This window comes from Alligator mississippiensis, chromosome 6, assembly GCF_030867095.1.
Source record: "Alligator mississippiensis isolate rAllMis1 chromosome 6, rAllMis1, whole genome shotgun sequence".
NCBI lineage: Eukaryota > Metazoa > Chordata > Crocodylia > Alligatoridae > Alligator > Alligator mississippiensis.
The window spans coordinates 57,275,726-57,295,820 of NC_081829.1; the positions used below are offsets into that span (position 1 = coordinate 57,275,726).

Genomic DNA, 20,095 nt, shown 5'->3' on the forward strand with positions numbered 1-20,095 from the left:
CATACACCACAAAGATAATCAAGTGCCACACCATCAATCCAGTGTCGCTGGGGCTTAGACTTGGCTCCTATTTTCAGTCCCCTTAGCATCTTGACTTTTTGGTATGTCTGTCTTCTCTGTCCATTTTGAAGCTAGCTTAGAGAAGCTTCCAGCTTGCTCCAGCTGAGCTGGACGGCCAACTTAACCGTCTTCTTTTCTTACTTTTCCAATCCTCAGGGCCAACCTGTGATCTTTTAGGTCTTCATTTAATCTAGTTTCTGACAATACATGGAGATTACACAACATGAGACACTGTGGTCAAATGAATAAGAGATCATCTTTACTTCCAATTACACAGATCCACAAAACTTGAGATGAATACATGACTAGTTGCTGGGATTTTCTCCTTGTTACATTGTGCAGTGGATCTAAAGCACAAGACATGAAATAGATTTGAGTATGCATGACAAGTCGGTGCTATTTGTAGCAAGTCTGTAATATGACAATGCAAATGTCTTGTCAAACTCATTCCAAACAGCAACACAAGAGCTACTGATCCTGGAGAGACAATACTACTACTACTACTTCCCATAACTCCAGCAGTAGAGACATATCAGTGTCACAGAGTTGAATTCCACCACTTTTCTTGCATGGCTTCCACAGGGTTCTTTCCAAGCCCAGGCAAAGAGACCTTGCCTCAAAAAGCTGATGCTAGGAGCTATCCTGCCAAGGTAGTAATGTAGTGCAAGGCAGATTCCAAGTGACAGTACTGCTAGGTGGGTGTTTGAGAGCCACTGTTGATCTAAGTGTCAACTAGATCACTAACCTTTTCTGTGCATGTTATTAACCAAGTCGGAACCAACCAAAGGGAGAGATTTCAGGGAGATCCAAAGCAAGCAAAAAACAATTCTTCTTCTCTTGCTAAGAGATTTACAATACTTTGTAAATGCACTAGTCAAAATGATAAAGATGTTTCACAGGTGAGGTGGAGGTGTTACTTACTATGCAGCGTAAACCAAGCAGGTTAGTAATTTTGTCACTGAAGTCTAACAGTGTGGAGAAAGTATTGCCATGTGTTTAATAATGCTGTTTTCCCATGGCTCGTATTGGCTTCTACTTTAGAGATGAGATTTTTGCTCATTTGCTTGAGTTTCCTAAAAGTTTTCTCTGTATCCTTTAAAACTTTCACAGGGTCTTGTTACACATTACACTTTGCATATGTTAAAAGCATTTAAAATACAGGTATCTTCCCATTAAAGCAGGAAAAAACACATGACAAGTGGCAAAGTTACACCACTTTGGATGAGGAGTATCTTTGGCTGGTGTTAGGCAGCTCATGTTGCGCTAACATCAGTCTGACTCCAATTTGCAGTCCTCCAGCATCCCAGAATGCATTGCTCCCAGCCCCCTACTCCCACTCTGTTGATGATCAGTCCACCCTCCCAAACTCAACTGTGCTAAGGGGTGGTACTGCCCTGGGCAGGCAGGACCAGGGCTGCTGCAACAGCCCCTCCGTACAGTACAGCAGTCCCAAGCCCAGCAGACAGATGGCAGCAGGGCTGCCCTGAGGCTCCATGCTCGCATTACCCCAACTCCGCTCCTGGCAGCTGCAGCTCTTATCAGTGCAAAGCTGCAGCTATCAGGTGGAGGGCTAGGGGAGCACGGAACCAGTGGAAGGGGGAGAAGCAATCTCTACCCTCCCACTGCCCCAGCCCCCACCTCCTGGTGGCTGTGGTTCCATGATCATAGGATTGGGTCGGCAGGAGCACAGAGCATGCTCCTCTTCCTCCCCTGTGCTGGTGTCCCCATGCTCTATCTCCCTTACCAGTGTGAAACCACAGCCACCTAGAGGGGGGTTAGTGGAGCAGGAGCATGGAACTGTGGGGCGCTGCATAGCCATCTGCCCGCTTGGGGTGCTGTGCTGCAAAGGGGAGTGCAGCCCCAAACTGACTGGTAGGAGCCACAAGGGAACAGAACAAAGGTATTCAGTCCTCCCAGAGCGAGTAGGAAACACTTGTTAGCAATAAAAACCACAATGTCACCAGATACTGAAACCCCCTCCGTGGGGTTATACATGTAGGATCAGCTGTCCATCTGTCATCTTGCAGAACGCCCCCCTAGTGCCCCAGCACAACAAACTGGCCCACATTTTGTTGCAAGGTGAAGTGTCACATGCCAGAGATAGAGTTTCAGTAACCTTATGCCCCTTTCAGTTCTCCCCCAGCATAGGTGGTCCCTCTTTCCTCACCAGCTTCCCAGAGCTAGAAATCAAGCCTGTGCGTCCTGGCTCCAGCTCTCCTGCTCTAACCTTCACACTCATCCAAGTGCTGGGATAAAACCCAAGCATCCTAGCTCTTAGCCACAGCCCTGCTCGCCAGCCCTCTAGCAGCAAGTCAGAGCTGTGGAGGTCAGAGATGGTATTAAGCTTTAACATGCAACTTCTCAGAGCATGTTCTAAGTTTAATACCATGTAACACGTGTGAATTGTAACATGCAACAACACCCATACAGACTAACTTCAGAAAGGAAAAATAGTATCTACTCTTCTAATTTTTACTCAGTAAAGGTTTACCCACTACAAGAACATCAAGAACAGATAAGAACTGATGGCTCATGGCAAGACTCTCTACTCTACCCACTTGCTGTAAAAAGGATTTTGGCTCCATCTACACAAGCAAAATTATCTGTTGCTAACAACTTGTCATTTGATAGTAAGCGATTTCCTATAGCTAAAGAGGAGTTATTTCCTCATTTAGCTGAGACAAAGGCATTCACATCACCATCAAAGGAAAGACTTCCTAGACAGAAGCATTCCATTTGGATCAGAAATAAGAGAGAAAAAAAAGTTAATGCTGTCCCAAAACCTCTCTCCCTTGATCTGCTGCTGGTGATCATCAAGACAGGTTGGTAGTTTCATAAATGACCAGGGATGTCAAGGCAGCCTGCTGCCCAATAAGTATTATATATCCCCACTTGTGCCTAATCCAGAGATTGCAAATTTCGTTTCCGCTCCAGACATAGGGCTCAGTCCTTTCCTTCTATTCACAGATTCCCAAGTGCATCTAAGCTCATGATGGTAAGACTAGAAAAAGCTAGAAAGAAGGGCTAAGAGTTTTGCTGATACTGATTTACTATTTTTTTAGGAACCTCCTTTTACAATGTGTGTTCTTGTCTGCTAGGACAATTTGTAGGTGCTGGCATATCCCAATATTAAAATGCCTCAACTATAGGGGATAGGAGCCTAATTTCAGGTATCCATATTTAGCAAAAAAATTACTTAGATTTCCAACTCAAATGTGAGATTTCCACCACTGCTGGATTCTGTAACAAGTCTCTCAATCACACCTTCCAGTCCCACAGGTCACTTTCCAAAAACTGGGGGCCAGGTGAAGCATTAGTAGGCTTGGGGAATCATCTCCCATATTGTTTGCATGCTTCCATTTGAAGTGTTTATTAATAAAAGCACTATAAGAACACTTAATGTGCATGACCCCAGAGGTAGCATGCCACTGTTTGTGAATAACTTGGATGGGCAAAGAATTAAAAAGAAAAGAAAGACGACAACATCGTGTACTGCCACAAAAGATACTTCAGTTATTGCTGCCAATGGGGTCTTCTCCTTGCCAGTCTTGCAGTATTCCTCTGATTTTAGATCCATACTATATATAAAACAGGGGACCACACATGCAGCAGTATTAACCTTGTAGACCTCCAAGAAGGTGAAGAATAGCCTCCCCTGCTGATAAGAGCTCCAGCACAACTGAAGCGTCATTTCAACTGCTTAGTGCTAGGAAAGAGAAATTGAGTTTGTGACAGACTGAGCATTACCTGGTTTACATGCGTGTTCCACTGCCCTCTACTGATCGAATGTCTTAGGTGCATATCCAGATTCCTTAAACTGGCTGAGATAAGGGAGTTGCTCTGTCTCCCTCAGGCACAGGCTTGTATTTCTGAAGCTGTATCCATCACATTTTTTACCACACTGTCCCTTTGATGCTCTGCTTGTGTTTGTGGACATTATTTTGAGCCAGAACCAATACTGTGCACCATTCAACCATTCAAAGTGCTAACTTTTGGGAAGAATTATCCCTAGCCCTAGGCGATTTTAAGATTAACTGCTAGTGTTACATGGAATTAAAGTGCAGGAAAAGAGCAAGATAGCAGTCAGAGGAACATAATTTGAGAGTGTGCTCTCAAGTGGCTTATCATATTATTGCTTCATTGCTTTCATTTGCTGAATGTTAATTATGGAAAAAAAACCTTCCTGTTTGTTTTACAAAACATGAATTTAGAGAACAAAACATTTGTGATTCTGCTGCCAGAATGTAGTGGTCATAAAGCCTGCATAGGATTTCCAAGGAGAATCACCCCAGTATATGGGTGGATTTATTATAGTATTGGAGGCAATTGATTAAAGTAGGCTGAAAGATGAAGAGCTCTGATCACCACAGACAGGCTTACAGCACAGTGTCATGTAATAAAAAAAGCTGTTTCATTAAGCATCTGAACAGCCAAGTTCAATAGCTCAGATGATGGCATCGCACCTGTGGCAGGGAATAAGAGTAATACACATAGTCACCCAGTGTAAAAGTACAAAGAAGCCCTAGGGAAGGAGTCCTTATAAACCAAGAAATTGGTTGGTGGGGAGGACATGGCAAAGTGGCATAAAATGGTGCATAACACACAAATGTAGAGGACACACTCAATGCCACCACTAATGTGCAAGCTTAAATTGTCATACATTGTATCCTAAAAGGAAAAAATGGCCTGGAACATAAATGGAAAGATTGAAAGGAGCGTATTTCTCACAAAATATTTTCCAGTGGAACACAAACAGCATGTTGCTCTCTGTTAAAGTCTTTATTCTACATAAAAGAAACTCACTTCTCTTCCTAAATTTAAACATATACAGAGTGAAATTCAGACTTCAAATGTTAGGTGTTTCCAAATTTCTTTTAGAGAACGATCCTAGCAAACCCTGCTGGTAGAGGAGTACCAACTCTCAACAAACGATGGAATCCCTTTGCCCCAAGAGAGAAACCCAGACATAGAATTGTTGGTCTCTTTATATCCCAACACACAGCTTGAAATAGAAAGATGGTGCAGGGAGCAAAGAGAAAGGTGGGGAAGAAGGAAAGATAATTAAGTTTTGAATATAGGGAAACTTTACTTACCCAAACAGACCAGCCTTGAGATCACAACGGAAAACAGAAGGCTACTGGCAGCAAAGTAACACTTCATGGTTCCTGTTAGACAAAAAATAATAAGTCAAAGTCTAGTCACACATTATAGTAACAACAATGCAAATAAAGTTACCATGAACCCAAATAGGAAGTCAAAATGTATTAGCTGAACAGCATAAAACACAGCCACTCTTTTAATACCTGCCTCTTATGTAGCACTTGTCATTAATAGATCTAAAGTGCTTTAGAGAGTAGGAAACCTGCAAAAGCCTTACCCTTCAACCAACACAAAGAATGTGGAAATAAGGGAAGAAATACAGTTCTTTAGCCCCTGAATACTTGGAGTATCCCTTCAAAATACTCTGACAGATGGTGCTGCCCACTCCATGATGACTACACACCCAGTCTAAGAAGCTGACAAAAAGCTAGCCAGTGCTTGGACACAGGACTCAGAAAGACCTCTCCTTGTTGGCAGAAGAATCTATAATCCAAGAGTAGTGCCACTCAGGTCAGCAGGCAACTGAATTATGCAGCTTCAAAGAAATTAGAGCTGCACACAACCTACATAAGATTATCTTGCCCGTGACTCTGGCTAACTAGGCTGGTACTCACTAGGGTAATTCTTGTAAATGAAAGGTTGCACGTCTCAAGTGATGGGTTTTTTACTATGCCCTTTGGGAGATTTTTCCCTCCACCACTGAATACACATCATTGTTTGCAAAGATTTTTGTAAATGCCCAGGCTTAGTTTTCCTTTGCTCAGCTTACATTACTTTTATTTTCAGCCTCATGACTTATTCTAAACAATTCTCCTGCCTTGGCTTTAATTGCATCATACTAAGACATCATAGTTCCCTTAATCATTCTTAGTCTAACTTATATTCAGCTTTTAACCTTGCCTTATTAATTATTCTTTAATAGTTTGCTCCTTTTCTTTTAATTTTCTTCCTACTTCTTGGAATCTTCCTGGTATTTGTGGAGGTGATCAGAAGCAATGCATCATTTTACCAGAGCCAGATCAAGTGATAACCACTATTCTGTTCCATGTAATCCAGAGTTTTAAAGATGCCTTCACAACACATTGCAAGTGGCTATCTAATTTGCTGTCAGATGAGACTGTCAAGTCATTACTTTCCTAGTTTGTCCTTTCAGCTGAATATCTGTCCCCTAGATAAAAATAAGAAAGAAAATAAAGGATGCCTTTACCACTCTTAAATGCTTTAATCCAAACATAAGGCATCCAGAAAAATAAGCATTTGTGTAACTTCATGACTATATGTTATAAGTTTATATGCAAGGAAAGACCTAACCTGCCATCTCACCGTCAGGCAAATGAATAACAGATGTGGCAATCAAAGGGTTAAAGTTAGTGGATCAGATTCCTCCCTGGTGCAATTTCATGAAGGCAATGGAGAGACAGCAGGGATGAATTTGTTCCATTATAATTCCAGTGCAACACTGTCTCACAGTTAAGCCATTAGCCTTTCATCTCTGGAAACAATGGTTAGATGACTGCTTATGTCACCAATCAAAATGAGACTGATGTTTTCTTTTTAGTTTCCACTAAATGTCTGCTTACATTTTAAGACTCTCACCATAACTTTATATAACTGGTATTTTCTCTTTAGAAAAGGTATCTCCAAACAGCTGGAACAATGGGGTGCTGCATGTGAAGATTAGCAAAAGACTGAGATAGCACTTAAATGCTAGGTAAAGATCAACAGCATTGGCAATGCAGACTGAGAACCCAGGACTGGCAGAGCAGTGAGCGATGAACATCAAGATTAAGCTGTGTTGGCAGAACTGTCTGGGAGACCACAACTAAAATCTCTAAAAAGTCGCCAAAATTTCAAAGTACAATACAAAAAACAACAGACAGAACATATGAGCACACCCAAAGCTCTCAAACACCAGCAATGCTGTGAAATAGTTATGAGCTGGAAGAACACTTGAGTATATTAACATGCAAATCAATACTCCAACACCCCACTTAGTTTCTAGAATTTCCCAGGCTACTTTAACAGAGCACATGGAGTCTTACCATAGCAAAAGAATGAAATATGGCAATAGATATGTATAGAATGGTCAGATGCTTACTATTGTTTTCAGATTAATAAAATGAGGCATTCAAAACCATGCTAAAAAAAACCCCAAAAATAATACTCCAAAGCCTAAAAAAAGGACAAGAGATTTCTATTTTAAAATGGAATCAAATACAATTTAAGTTATGATTAATGGCTTAATCTAAAATATATGTCCCAAAGCCAAGTATAAGTTATGTACATGCACACGTGCTTGCTATATGTATACACAGTATACATTGCTTTAATAACCACAAATGATAGAGTGATTTTGACTGTAACCCTTGTCATCTCCACCCCATGTCATGACACCGTCATTTGTTGTGATCACTCATTGCATTTCATGTAGTACCTCAAATCCTGCTCCTGCAAAACAATATGAGAAGGCAGATTTCTAAGCCTGTTTGTTATCCCAGCAGAAAATCTGCACTAATGGTAAGAATCCTACTGTGAGGGATCACAAACCTTGGGTTTTTTGCAACAGGAATTAATTTTTCTAGTTTGTCCCTAAAGTTCTTTTCACTTTCTGGATTCTTTAAAGTTATGAGCCACATTCTAAACCACTATGAATAAACATCGCTTCATAGTTTATGCCAGAGCAACATCAGTTGGCAATCTGGCCCAACTACTGGAGATTGGTATAAAGAGCATGTGTAGAGATGAGAAGATGTGACAGCTGCCCACTTGGCTGACACATAGGGAGGGCTGGACATAGGCACGAGCAAACCAGGTGGCTGCCTGGGGCCCAAACAGAAAGGGGGCCCAAAGATGGTAATTTTATTATTATCATTATCATCTCTGGCAAAGCGGGGCACGGTACTAAAAGTTTGCCCAGGGCTGCCAGGAGTCTAGGTATGGTGCCGCAGGTAGGAGACTGAACCAAGGACCTCCAGAGCTAGAAAGCAAAAGCTGCTCTACTTTGGAGCTAAAGAGCCACAGCTCAGTAGGAGCCTTTGCCAGTAATAAATCATACCCTTAGCCCACCAGCACAGAAGGGCATTCATAATACATTCACTAGTGGGTTACATACACAATAAACTTCACAATAGACCTGGTGAACACTAGGAGCAAATGAGAAAAACAATGCATCCTGCATAAACTGTTAAGGCAGGTACAACTCCCATCTGAGCAGCTAAACAGGAAGATCAGATCCCAGTTCAACAGCTTTCATGTGGAACATGAAACATTTGCTATCATTTGCTATCATGTGGAACTTCTCTCAAATCCTAGCCCAGAATTGGATATCAGCATTGGGTTTGCACTTCTCTGCTGCATGCAGACTGTTCAATATGCCTACAAATATAGCTTTGTACTCTGTTAAGATTACTTCCTGGAGGTTAGCATGCTGTCGTGGAAGGGCCATAAAAGTGTCCCTCCTGCTTTAAACCTGAGAAGACTGTCATATTTGCACAGGAACAGGAAACACAACTCTATTTGACTGCAGTGTTTTCTAGCTAAAAGAGAAGCTAGAAAACGATCCAGTACTTTTAATGCCTTAAACCCAAGTTTAAGAAACGGAGAGAGAAAAGCAAGATTATGAAGATCTTAAAACTCTCTCTTGATTAGGAGCAACCCTTGAGCTCTCCTCCTACTCAGTAGGAAAGAGTCTGAAAAAAATATCCATCACACATACCCTGAGCCATAGGGTACCCCACTACTCCCCTCACAAAGCCACATCACAGGAAGAAGTAGAGGTGCCAATCCTAGGAAGAAGTTATGAAAAATGGAATGGTTTCTGCCCCATATGATAGGAATTTTGGAAGCCAATATTAATTCAAAAGGGGAAGCAAAGCTCTCAGTGAATCCATTCCCACTTGCATGGTATTTCTGGTGTCCTCATTCTGGCAATTCACCAGATTCAAGCCATCTGTAACATATACTCCCCACACATGTAAACACAAAACTTACCCCTCATCAGCCTGCTTACTGTTTTTCCTACAACTCGCCATGGCCAACTCCACCTGGCTGTCCATTATTATTATTATTATTCTGGGCTGACATAAACAATCCAGAAGTTCCATCTTCAGGCAAGGAGTCAAGTAACAAAACCCCAAGCTAGATGTTCACTGGCATCCTCTGATGCCACTTGGATACAAATGGGAAAAAAAAAAAAAAAAAAAAAAAAAAAAAAAAAAAAAACTTTAAAATTCTGTTATAGAGGTTTTCAATTAGCAATAATCGCGCCTCGGATTAACCTCATTGGCTACGATACTGCCACTGCTATTAAGCTGTGCCTTGTCCCCAACGATATTCTTTTCATGAAGGATTCGGCAGAGAAATATGAATTGTATAAAGAATTTAACATCTCTGCATGGGTCATTAGAAAGAACTTTGTATCTAAAAAACACAAAGGTTCTCCTCTTTAAAACTGAAGGATGAGGTTCCAGCAATTGTGCTCTTTAAATCAACCCAGTTAGGAGGGCCATTAAAAGAATAGCATAGCATCAGTCCACTGTGTTATGTGATTTTTTTTTTTCTAAAGATGTACAACTCACTCCCCAGTGACACCCATCGCTTTACACTTGCTAACCCACATCTCTAAAAGAGACACAACATGACAGAAGGAAGGGGCCAAATCATTGACTTCTCCCCTCACCACCTTTTCCTTTCAATCATTCCTACTTCTGCAACATTGTTCTATATTGTACCTTTCCATGGAGCAGGGTGGCCATCCTGCACCATGGGTGCCACAAGTGGCACAGGTAACCTGTGTGTGTGGCACATGGCAGATTGGGGAGGGGACATGTAGCACAGTGGCAGACAGGACAGGGAGCAGAAAGCAGAGCATGAGATCAAGCACCGAGCACAGGACAGGAAGCAGAAAGCAAAGCAGCAGCTTGGTCAGGAAGCAAAGAACAGGGAGCAGGAAGCTGAGCAGCAGATCAGGTAAGGGAAAGGGATTGGAGTGGCACTTCCGGTGAGTCCGGGGATAATTTATGGTATACCTGTCAAGAGATTGCCACAAAGGATTGCAAATCTTTTCTTGCAACTTGTGCAACCCTTTAACTACTGGATGTCTTTTAGGCTTGCTGCAGTGTACAGGCCATTTCTGTATTTGCTTCAAAGCTCTGTAATTTGGAGCTGAGCCAATGCAGAAGAACAGTGATAAGCCATTTAAAAATGGACTAGAACTTCATGCTAAGTCACATTGGTTTATTGGTTCTCCTTCTCAGAGAGAGTTCTCATCAGGCGCATGCTCCAGTTTTCCATACACTCACTGTAAATTAATCAAGGTAAAATTGGCAACAGTTGTGGAGGAGCTGCCAGCATTTCATCTAGAAGAATTATGGACTTCAGCAGAGATGCACCCGCTTACACCCAGCCAGATTTGGTGTTCTGTGTATAGTTTTCAGGCTGGTAAATGTCAGTTTATAAGTCTGTGCACCTGTATTGGTTATTTTAAATGCACTGCTGGGGCATTTCTGCAAGTGAACAGTTATCATACATACAAAATATCCCTAATTGCCTTAGTTAGAACAGCAGCAGTTTCTGCATTGTCTGTGCCCTGTTGGCAGCTATGAAGAAACATTTGGGCTGCTGCTGGCATTTTTATAATCCCAAACCCACAATCCCTTACTTCCCTTCCCCCCACCTGGTCTTCTCTTTCCCAAACGTCACTGTAATATTTGTGTCTCTAATTTACAGTGTCAGTCTCTCCATTTGCTCTGTGCTGTTCCAAAAGCATAAAGAAGAAATGAAAGTGTAAATCAAAGTGTCTCTCGAACAGCTTTTGTGTAAAGAGCTGCTCACTAAAAACCTCCCTCTTCCCTAGTGTCTCCCAATTCACATCAAGCAAGGAACTAGCCTCTGGTTCCACACCCTTTTCCCTTCCTCCATTCACAGGATAATTGCAGCTGGAACACAACAGCTGGGGCTACCTACTAATGTCATTCACTTCCTCTCAGCAAAGACAAAGAAGATCACCAGCAACCCAGTAGGGATCAGAATGTGCACATGTGGCATTCATCCACCTGTCAAAAAGGCTTCTTCTGCTATAGCTTTCTGACTGCCACCAATTCAGTGTTTTTCCACCTCACAGCTGGCTCTCTGTTTACTCTATTTCCATACTCTTTGCTCCTGAATGAAAAAAAAAAATACTTCCCAATGTTTTCAATTAGCCCATGAAGTCTTCCTTCCCAATGAGGATATGAAAGACGCCCTAAAACATTGAGTAAGATGTCAAAATGAGGAGACACCAGTAATGATGACCACAAAGAATCCACTGTGGCATTATGCAGGAGCTAATTCTTTGATATTTAGAGATGGTCACATATAGGACCGTGATCAACCAACGGGACTCTTAAACAAATAAAAGGCAAATCCTTAATGAGCTCTATCATGTTTTCTAATCCATTTCAAAATTGTTTAGAGCCCTATTCTGTCTTTCAACATGCACGGGCAACTCTAATGCCTTAGAGGTGTAAAGCATCTCCTATGAATGCAAACTCTGGATCTACCTTGCCACTCCAACTTCTGTCTATAAATAGGGTCAAACAAATGCACCTTAACACCTTCATACTTATGACAAACTATTCTGTAATCCAACTCAGATTTCAGGTGCAAAGGACATCACATGACTTCTAGAACTCACAAGGGCATTCCCCTCAAATAACAGCAGTCCAGAGCTCTGATATGGTAAACTTGCCAGTGCATTAAGGGAGTGCCTTATGGCTAGATAAAGCTTTGGCTGGGATGATCTAGTTGGGGACGGTCCTGCTTTGAGCAGGGGGTTGGACTAGATGACCTCCTGAGGTCCCTTCCAATCCTAATTTTCTAGGAGTCTATGGTCCCAAAATACACAGCCATTTCACTAGAGGGGAGTAAAATCTAAACGCCAATGAGTGATTTACTTTTTACCAAGTTTGTTTGGAGATGTGTTTCTACTTGTAAGAATCAATTTGCATAGTCCTACCTGGTGGTTCAAAAACAAAAGTTTGCAGGAGCTAAATTCAGATTGAATCCTACTGAGAACATGCAGGCAAAGCTAGTCCAAGCAGCAGAACTAGTGGCCCCACTGAAAATTCCTGCCTGACCTCTCTCAGTAAATACAAACTGTAAACAAGAAAGTACCAGCCAACAGCAACTTCTTAACGTTCACTAACGTCTAGAGAGGTCTAAATGCATTTGGATCCAAGTGGATGAGAAACTTGTAGATACAGATAAAGCCTGGGGAACCTGCTGCTGGTACATGAACGTGGATCCAGTTCACACCTCAACTGATTTTTGTCAACATTTAAACTGAATACTTTTCACACTTCTTCTCTGTACCCATTGTACCATTGCATCCAATCCCCAGCCTCCCCAAATTGCAAACCTATTCCAAGCACAAATATTCTAGTATTGCTCAATCTGTTGCAGTAGCTCCTGCTCAGCAACTCACCATACCTTTCTAGCTCAGCCTACAAAATACATTTTAAACAAACAAACAAAGAGTAAAGTTTTAAAGAAATTCAAATTGGCATGAGCAATATGCAAATCATAATTCCTAAAAATAACAAATTGCCATACAGGGTAATCAGAAGTAAATTGATATTGATAAATAAGCTTTTCTTCCTCACAGTAGGTGGTTTATTTTAATCTAATGAGTTTTATATTTTTCCAAGCTTTCAGATTCCATGATGAAGAGCTGTCTGTGCCGGAATTACGGACTGCTTTGAAATATTGTAATTTTATGGCTCATTTTGTCAGGACTCTTGAAAATGAGATTTGTTCCCAGTGAAAAATTTTGCCTTCTTTTTTTATTCCCTGTGGTGAAACGAAAAAAAAAATCCCTCGTTAAATAAATATAGGCCAGTGTATCTGTAGGCATTTGGAGCAAGTGTAAAACACATGGGAATGAGAGAAGATATACAGAGAAACAAGTATGGCTCTCTTTTCTTGGAAAGCAAAAGTATTACCACTTTTTTTGTGAATGATGAGGAGGGAAAAAAAATGTTCAAACACATAAATCCTAGTCTCTCAGTTTCCAAGTCTGAAGATCTAAGCATCTTTTGCTACAGTCTCTCTCTTGGATAGAACACATGGCAAATGTTTTCACAAAAGAAGTAGGATCCCCTTGATACGTTGAGCTGAATGACCCAGGTAATGGACAGTGTAACCATTACTAAAATTATCACAATATGCCTGAGGGCTTAGGGAAAAAGAATAGCTCTTCTGGGGGCTATACTGCAAGAACTCTCCTACTGAATTGTACATGGTAAAATGTGAGGACGCTACTAAAGCAAAGAGCATCAGCAATCTACCCTTAACTCATGAAATAAAAGCACATCCTTATGTAAGGTATGTCCCTGTGTCAGGACACTGTAGGCGCCTGCCACTGTAAGGGCTTGGAGCTGGCAGCCACCAGGTGCCTGATGAGGGCAGCCATTTTGGAATCAGGGGCTGCCCATATAAACAGAGCAGTTGGGTTGCTAGAGGTCAGGCAATAACACTGCCTGGCTGTAGGACTGCTGGTATCACCTGGAAGTAAGGGAGGAGCTGTAGGGGATGATCAGGAGGCTCCTGGTCTTGGGCATGACCTAAAACTGCACCCTGCTGTGAGTGGGTGGCCTGGTGGGGCTCCCAGTGGCGCAGGAGCCCCCAGGAAATGCCAGGCCAGTTACCACCCCGGTGAAAGGCAGGTTGAGGTGCCTTAACCCCTAGCCCCCACGACCAGGTGGGTGACTCCTTTGTTTGGAGGGCCCAGAGAGTAGACTCTTGGAGATTGAGAAAAGGGCCATAGATGCAGGCCTGTTTGAATTTTCCCTGACTGGTCCATGCTGGGGCCAGGACCAGAAGGTTTGAAGGGCCAAGGGCCCACAGGGAGGGACGCCCAAGAGCTGAGGGCCTGGAGTCCTGGCTGGCCTGGAGGTGGGCCAGGGCTAGATGAGCTGAAGGTCTCGGTGGGGGGACCACACCTGAAGGGGAACCAGTTCAGGGAGCTATGCTGCCCAGTATGACAGCGGAAGAGGCCACCTGAGGGGAGGAATCCAGGTGGGGTTCAACAGGAGGATCCTGAGGCCCGGTGTGGGGGCCGGTGATTAAAGGAACATCGTGATGCCATCTGCGAGGCTTGGGCTGCGGTGTATGGGAGGAAAGGAGCTGCAGATAGCGCCCCCTGGCATCGGGGCAGGAACTAGGCATCCTTCCACTTATTAACATCTACTAATTAATTATAACAAGAAGGCATGGTGGGTGAGAAGGCAGGCGGTTAGTCCAGAGACAGGTGGGTGGGCCACTCTGGAAACAGCCCTGAGCAGGACCCCCGTTACAGTCTCATACAGAGTTGGATCAAGTGGCAGTACAAGCAGCCCCACATTTCGGAGGAAGAAAAAAAAAAAAAGTACATTCTGAATGTTTTTTCTGAACTCTCTTCTGTCGTCTTAATGGGTTAAATCAAGGTGGCTACAGGGAAATAAACATCTTCCTTCCCTCCTCCCCATCATGGGAAAAGGAAGATGAAGAAAAGTTTGAAGAGGCTGTCTCACTAGAACCTGCAGAGCAAAAACAGTACCAGATACAAAACATACCAGGTAAAAATTTTTATTTTTTTTTTAATTCCCGAATGAGGAACATTAAAAGTATTTTGCAAGTTCACTTTTAACTTTGTTGTACACTCTGAAAGAGGTCAAAAACATATAGTCTTGAAACAAAATATTTTAGTTTTCCAATTTTAGATAAGCATACTATCATTTCAAAATCCCCTGCCATGTAATTTAAAAAACAACATCTTTTTAAAAGCTCAAAACCAAAATGAAAGGAAACGTTTCATTTGACATGAAATGGGTTTGACTTTTCAATTCACAACAACAAAAAAAATCTGGAAAAAAATTATTTTTGGACCAAACTGAGTATTTTCCCCCAGTTTCTTTGGAATTAGTAGAAAAACTACAAAAAATCCATTATTTTCACACTTCTTCCTGTGACCACTAGCTTCAAGGGTGGGCATGCAAATAGAAAATCAAAGCTTCCATCAAGAAAAGGCATTTTCCTTGGTAACATGATGTTACCAAAGGCAAAATTAGGCTCCATCTTTTGTCTCCCAATCCATACTCTAATTTTAAGAGGGAAATGGGAGTATGCAGGAAAAATCTTCTTTCCTGAGCAAGGTGACTCCTAACACTAATCTAATAAAACCCAGAACATATTATGATTATTTGTATTGTATTAGTGCCTACACATATATCAAGAATGTAAGCCCCATTTGCCAAGCTCAGTGTCACCACAGCATATCTGCTAATAAACATTCGCAATATGCAAAGTATAGGGATATTCACACCATGTTGTGCTTTGTCATTTTAGACAAGTGCAGGACAAAGCCCGTCAAACAACGGCAGCACAGCACCATCTATGTAATTTCACGTTTCTTTGAGAGCTCCAAGTTACTGCAGCTAGGACTGCTGTAGTGGAAGATACACCTCAGATGGCTCTCATCAAGCAAGCAGTGCAGAATTGGGGCACACCTATTACTGGCCTTCCTACACTCACAAAACTCCATTACTTTAAAAGGACAGACAGTCTCATAGGCACAGAGATAAACACATGGAAGACGGAAAAAGTCAGAATGTACAAGCCGAGTCTGCATACATTATATAACGATTGCAAAATTCTACAGAAGTCAAAGGAAGACTCTCCAGACCCCTGGAGCAGGGGCAGATTCCTCCCTGCCCTGCACCCTTTTGATTCCCGCTCCACTCAGTTTTGACAATAAACTGCCCAGCAAGGATAGCCACATTTCTATTCAAGCAGAGCTGAGGGAGTCAATTGACTTCATGGTTCATTATCATCCACTTGAGTCCTACTAATCTCCTTATTCCATAGGTCAGTGGTGCTCAACCTTTTTTCCCAGGAGGCCAAATAGGATGGGCAGTGCTCAGCTGGTTTGTAGACCAGATCCGGCCAGCAGTCCCAATCCAGCACCTGTGGCAAGCACAGCATGCACCATCCAGCCACACAGAGGAGGTGGGGTTGGGTCACCCGCTCTCAGGGGAAGGGGGTTTGCTTTGGCCCTGCAGGAGGAGGAAGGGGGTGTGTCTCAGACCCAACCAGCCCTGTGGGGGTGGGGAAAAGAGGGTGTGGGCTGGCCCTGCAGTGGGGGAGGGAGCATAGCCCAACCCCAATCCAGGACCACAGGTGTGGCCTGGCCCCAACCCTGCCCTGCGGGGGGGGGGGGGGGGGGGGGTGGCATATGACTTGGCCCCATGGAAGGAGTAAGGGGCATGGCCAACCCCATGTGGGGGGAGGGGGGCAGGGAAGAAAGACTGGCAGCTCAACCTAGCCCCTGGCCAACCATGCAGGTCTTGGAATTTGGTAGGGGGAAGGTGGCCATATTAATGTCCATCATTCACACACCACCAAACTTCCTGACCCATGAGAAGCCCTTTGAACCATGTGATGGCTCTATGGGCTGTATTTAGCCCACAGGTCATAGGTGTTTACAAACCTTCCTCTTCCACTAATCATGCTATCCTTTCTTCTACTATATCCTGTCTATTATCCCCTCCTGATAATGCTTCATTGCTCACCCCCTGGTATTCAACTACCTAGGAACCTGCACCTGTTCCTGGGGAATTCAAACCACCACAAGTCACAGACAGGGAAGGGAGGGCCAGGGTGCAGGCAAACTAGGGTCTGCAGTGGCACAGCAGTCAGAGACCAGAACGAGTTGCAAAAGGGAGGCAAACGGTATGTTACGGTACGCGACATTTTCATGGATTATTCATTGCAGCAGATGGAGCCTGAATCAGCAACAGAACGAGGGTAGCACAAAGCTGGGCATAAGTAGATCCGATGGGGCTGGTCACCCCAGGTACGGGCACTGCAAGTGCCCAAATAAGTCTTTCAACCCCAAGTGCTTGTTTTTGTACATTGAGGGGTAGAAAGCAGTAGAAGCCTACTACAGGCATCATGTGAGAAAAGGCAGCAGTGAAGGAGGGGTGGGGGCAGAGAAAAATGTTTGGGAGGGGCTGAATCAGGGGTCATTGGCACAAAGGGGATTTGGGGGGAGAAGAGAGCCTGTGGGATAGAGGGGTATGACGGTCATATAGGGGTTTGGAGCTGTGGGGGCAAAATGGGGTGTAGGCAGGGCTGTCCCTGGGGAGTGGTATGAATTGGGGCAACTGCCCCAGTCCCTGCACTTTGGGGCTGGGCAGAGCAGCCATTGTGGCTTTGTGCCACCACCACCATTTGCTTTGAGTCCAGCTGCTCGCTCCCCACTCCATAGCTGACAGTGGTGGCAGCTTCTTCAGGTCTGGGGTGGGGCCCCGCCTGGGCTAATTTGCCCTGAGCCCGGCTTGGGTGGGCTCTGAGTGTAGGGGAGGGAAGAAAGCACTGCCAGATTTAGGCTTAAAGAACATTTTAGGGCTTCACAATATGAGGGGGCTCTAAATAAGAAAAAGGGACATTTTTCTTCTAATATGACAAAAATACACACACACACACACATATATATATATGCCTCCACAGTTATTATTCATATTGAGTTCATATATTTGTGCAGAAATAACAATAATTAATCTTAAAATTTCATGGATTATTTTTATCATATGGGGCCTCTTAAACTGGACATAGTTTAGGACCTCAGCATGTCATAACCTGGCACTGGAAGAGAGCCTGTGGAATAGAGAGAGGTGCGAGAGGCATATGAGGTTTGAGATGAAGAGGGATTCTGGGTGAGGAGGGCCCAGGGATGTGAGGGACTGCATTGAAGTTTGGGTGCTCAAGAGGGGTAGGGGACAGCTGAGTGGAATGTGAAGTGGATGATAAGGGGTAAGGGGTGCTGGAGCATGATGGGGGTGGGTCTGTGGAGGGTGAAGTAAGGTGGCAGAGTAGGATTTAGTGGGGCACAGGGCAGGCAGTGGGGTTTGATGGGGTCTGCAGCCCAATGGGATGGACCTGTGCATGGGGGATATGTGGGATAACAGGAAACAAAGTGGAACCAGGGGCTTTTGTGGTGGCAGAGGCAATGTATAAAGGGCAGTGAGGGGCATCTGGGGGACATGGTAGAATGTCTGAGGGACCTGCATGTTGGGGTTCAGGGAACAGTTCTGGGCTGGGAGGTAACAGCTGTACTCCCAAGCACCAGGGCTAGGGACAGACATTCAAAAACCCAGAGCCTTTATTGATTCAACCTTTGTAGGTTAGTTTAACCCGCGTAAGCTGAACCGGTTTGTAACTGGACAGACATGCTCTCTGGACTGAGGCAATGCAGGCACATGCCTGTAGTTGCTCAGGCCAAGTGCTGGGGGGTGCTAGAGCAGGCGGCCAACCCAGGCTGAACTGACCAGGGCAGGGTTTAGTTCCCCCTCCCTGTGCCACCAGCAGGAACCAGAGCCAGGTCAGCCCAGTGCTCCCCGCTTGCTGCTGCGGCACCGGACACCATAGCCCCAAGGCAGAAGCAAGCAAGAAGGAGCGTTAGTTTCCCCTGTACCCGGACTGGCAGCCATGACTGATCACAGTCTTTAATCACCTAACCAGCAAAACAATATTCTCTCCCCACATTACTTCAAAGTTCTTAAACAGCTTAGGGGCTGACCTGTTGATTACCTCCAAAAGCCTGAAACAGTCACTGTCCTGGTGAAATTGAAGAGAGATACACACAGACATTTTTCGGCATTAGCTAGCATACCACATGCTGGCTATGGTCCCTACTGTGGCAGAGAGGAGAAAGGGATGTCTGCTTAAGCAGTGAGTGGGAGGGGAGCCACCAGACCCTGCTATGCCTACAAATCTGTGCCGAGCTCCAGCCAGCTAGAAGAGGGGAGGAGCCAGCCTTGCTGTGCAGCAGAGAGCTCTACCCAGCCCAGAGAGCATGCCAGGAGGACTCTGATACAACTTAAAACAGGAAGGGGTCTGGGACACACATTGCATAAACCAATTTGAGCCAAATCAGTTAACTCTGATAAACCTGGTTGAATGTAGTATCTCAGACCAGTTTCAGCCATTTTCAAATTGGTTTATATGCACTGAACATCTATTCTGTTACAAGTTTAAACCAGTTTCTGATCACTTAAATTGGTTTATGTGTAATGTCTGTCCCTAGTCATAGTGTTGCCTTAGTTTTAAGCACAGAGAAATAATTTCACTGCTTCCAGAATACTTAGGCTCTGGTTTGGAATCTGTGCATTATTAGGAGGGAAAACAGAACAGGAATATCATCAGTTTCAGATCAGAAAGGCTGCGCATTGGCAGAGGGGAGGGGATTACCATATACTCTGCTTGTTTAGGGCATGTCTGACTGCTAGCATCAGTCTTCAATTATTAAATAATAGATTTGAGAGCCAGACACAGCACATTCTGTAGTAAATCTAGTTTCTGTTAGGGCTAGACATACACAAGCATCAGAACCCAACCTCTACTTTAAAACCCTTCCCAACTCCTTTGGTTCCTCACACTACCACCTTTTCCTCCCCCATCCATAACAAAACAAACTACCCATACCAAACTCCATCTAAAGTCCACCTTTGTGCAAAAAAAGCCATAACAGATATAGACAGCAGCTCAGGATCTGTCTGACTTATGCTCAGGATTTCCCAGTTCTTTTCTAACTCTCTCTACTTCAATTCCAGTTGTAATGTTTGCATGTCTAAACAACAAGTGGCATTACTACTTTTCATTCCTGCAGTAGCTGGAGATCTGGGCTGAAAGGATGAATCTCAGAAAAGCCAGAGGTGCTCCAGGAGCACAGCTCATACTAGGCAGCCTCTGCTGAAAAAGCTCTCAGCCCATTTCTCTTTCCATCCAAATCAAGAGTGTCCTTGCTGGTTTTGCACAAAGCTCACTTAACTCTCAGTGAGAGGCACTTCACTGCAACAGACCTTTCCAAGGCCCACTAGCTGTTCAAGCTAATGAAAGTGATGCTTTGCCTGATATAGTA

General features: G+C 43.8%; 1 protein-coding gene and 1 pseudogene across 2 annotated transcripts in view; both read right to left on the reverse strand.

Annotated features, from left to right (window-relative positions):
- Window positions 1-20,095, reverse strand: part of CDH23 (cadherin related 23) — a 565,943-nt gene that overhangs the window by 533,988 nt on the left and 11,860 nt on the right. For both annotated transcript variants that reach the window (XM_059729899.1, XM_059729898.1), the window contains exon 2: window positions 5,154-5,225. In XM_059729899.1, the coding sequence (XP_059585882.1) occupies window positions 5,154-5,225 (72 nt within the window). The remainder of the gene's footprint in view (window positions 1-5,153; window positions 5,226-20,095) is intronic.
- Window positions 9,364-9,472, reverse strand: LOC132251278 (U4 spliceosomal RNA; annotated as a pseudogene).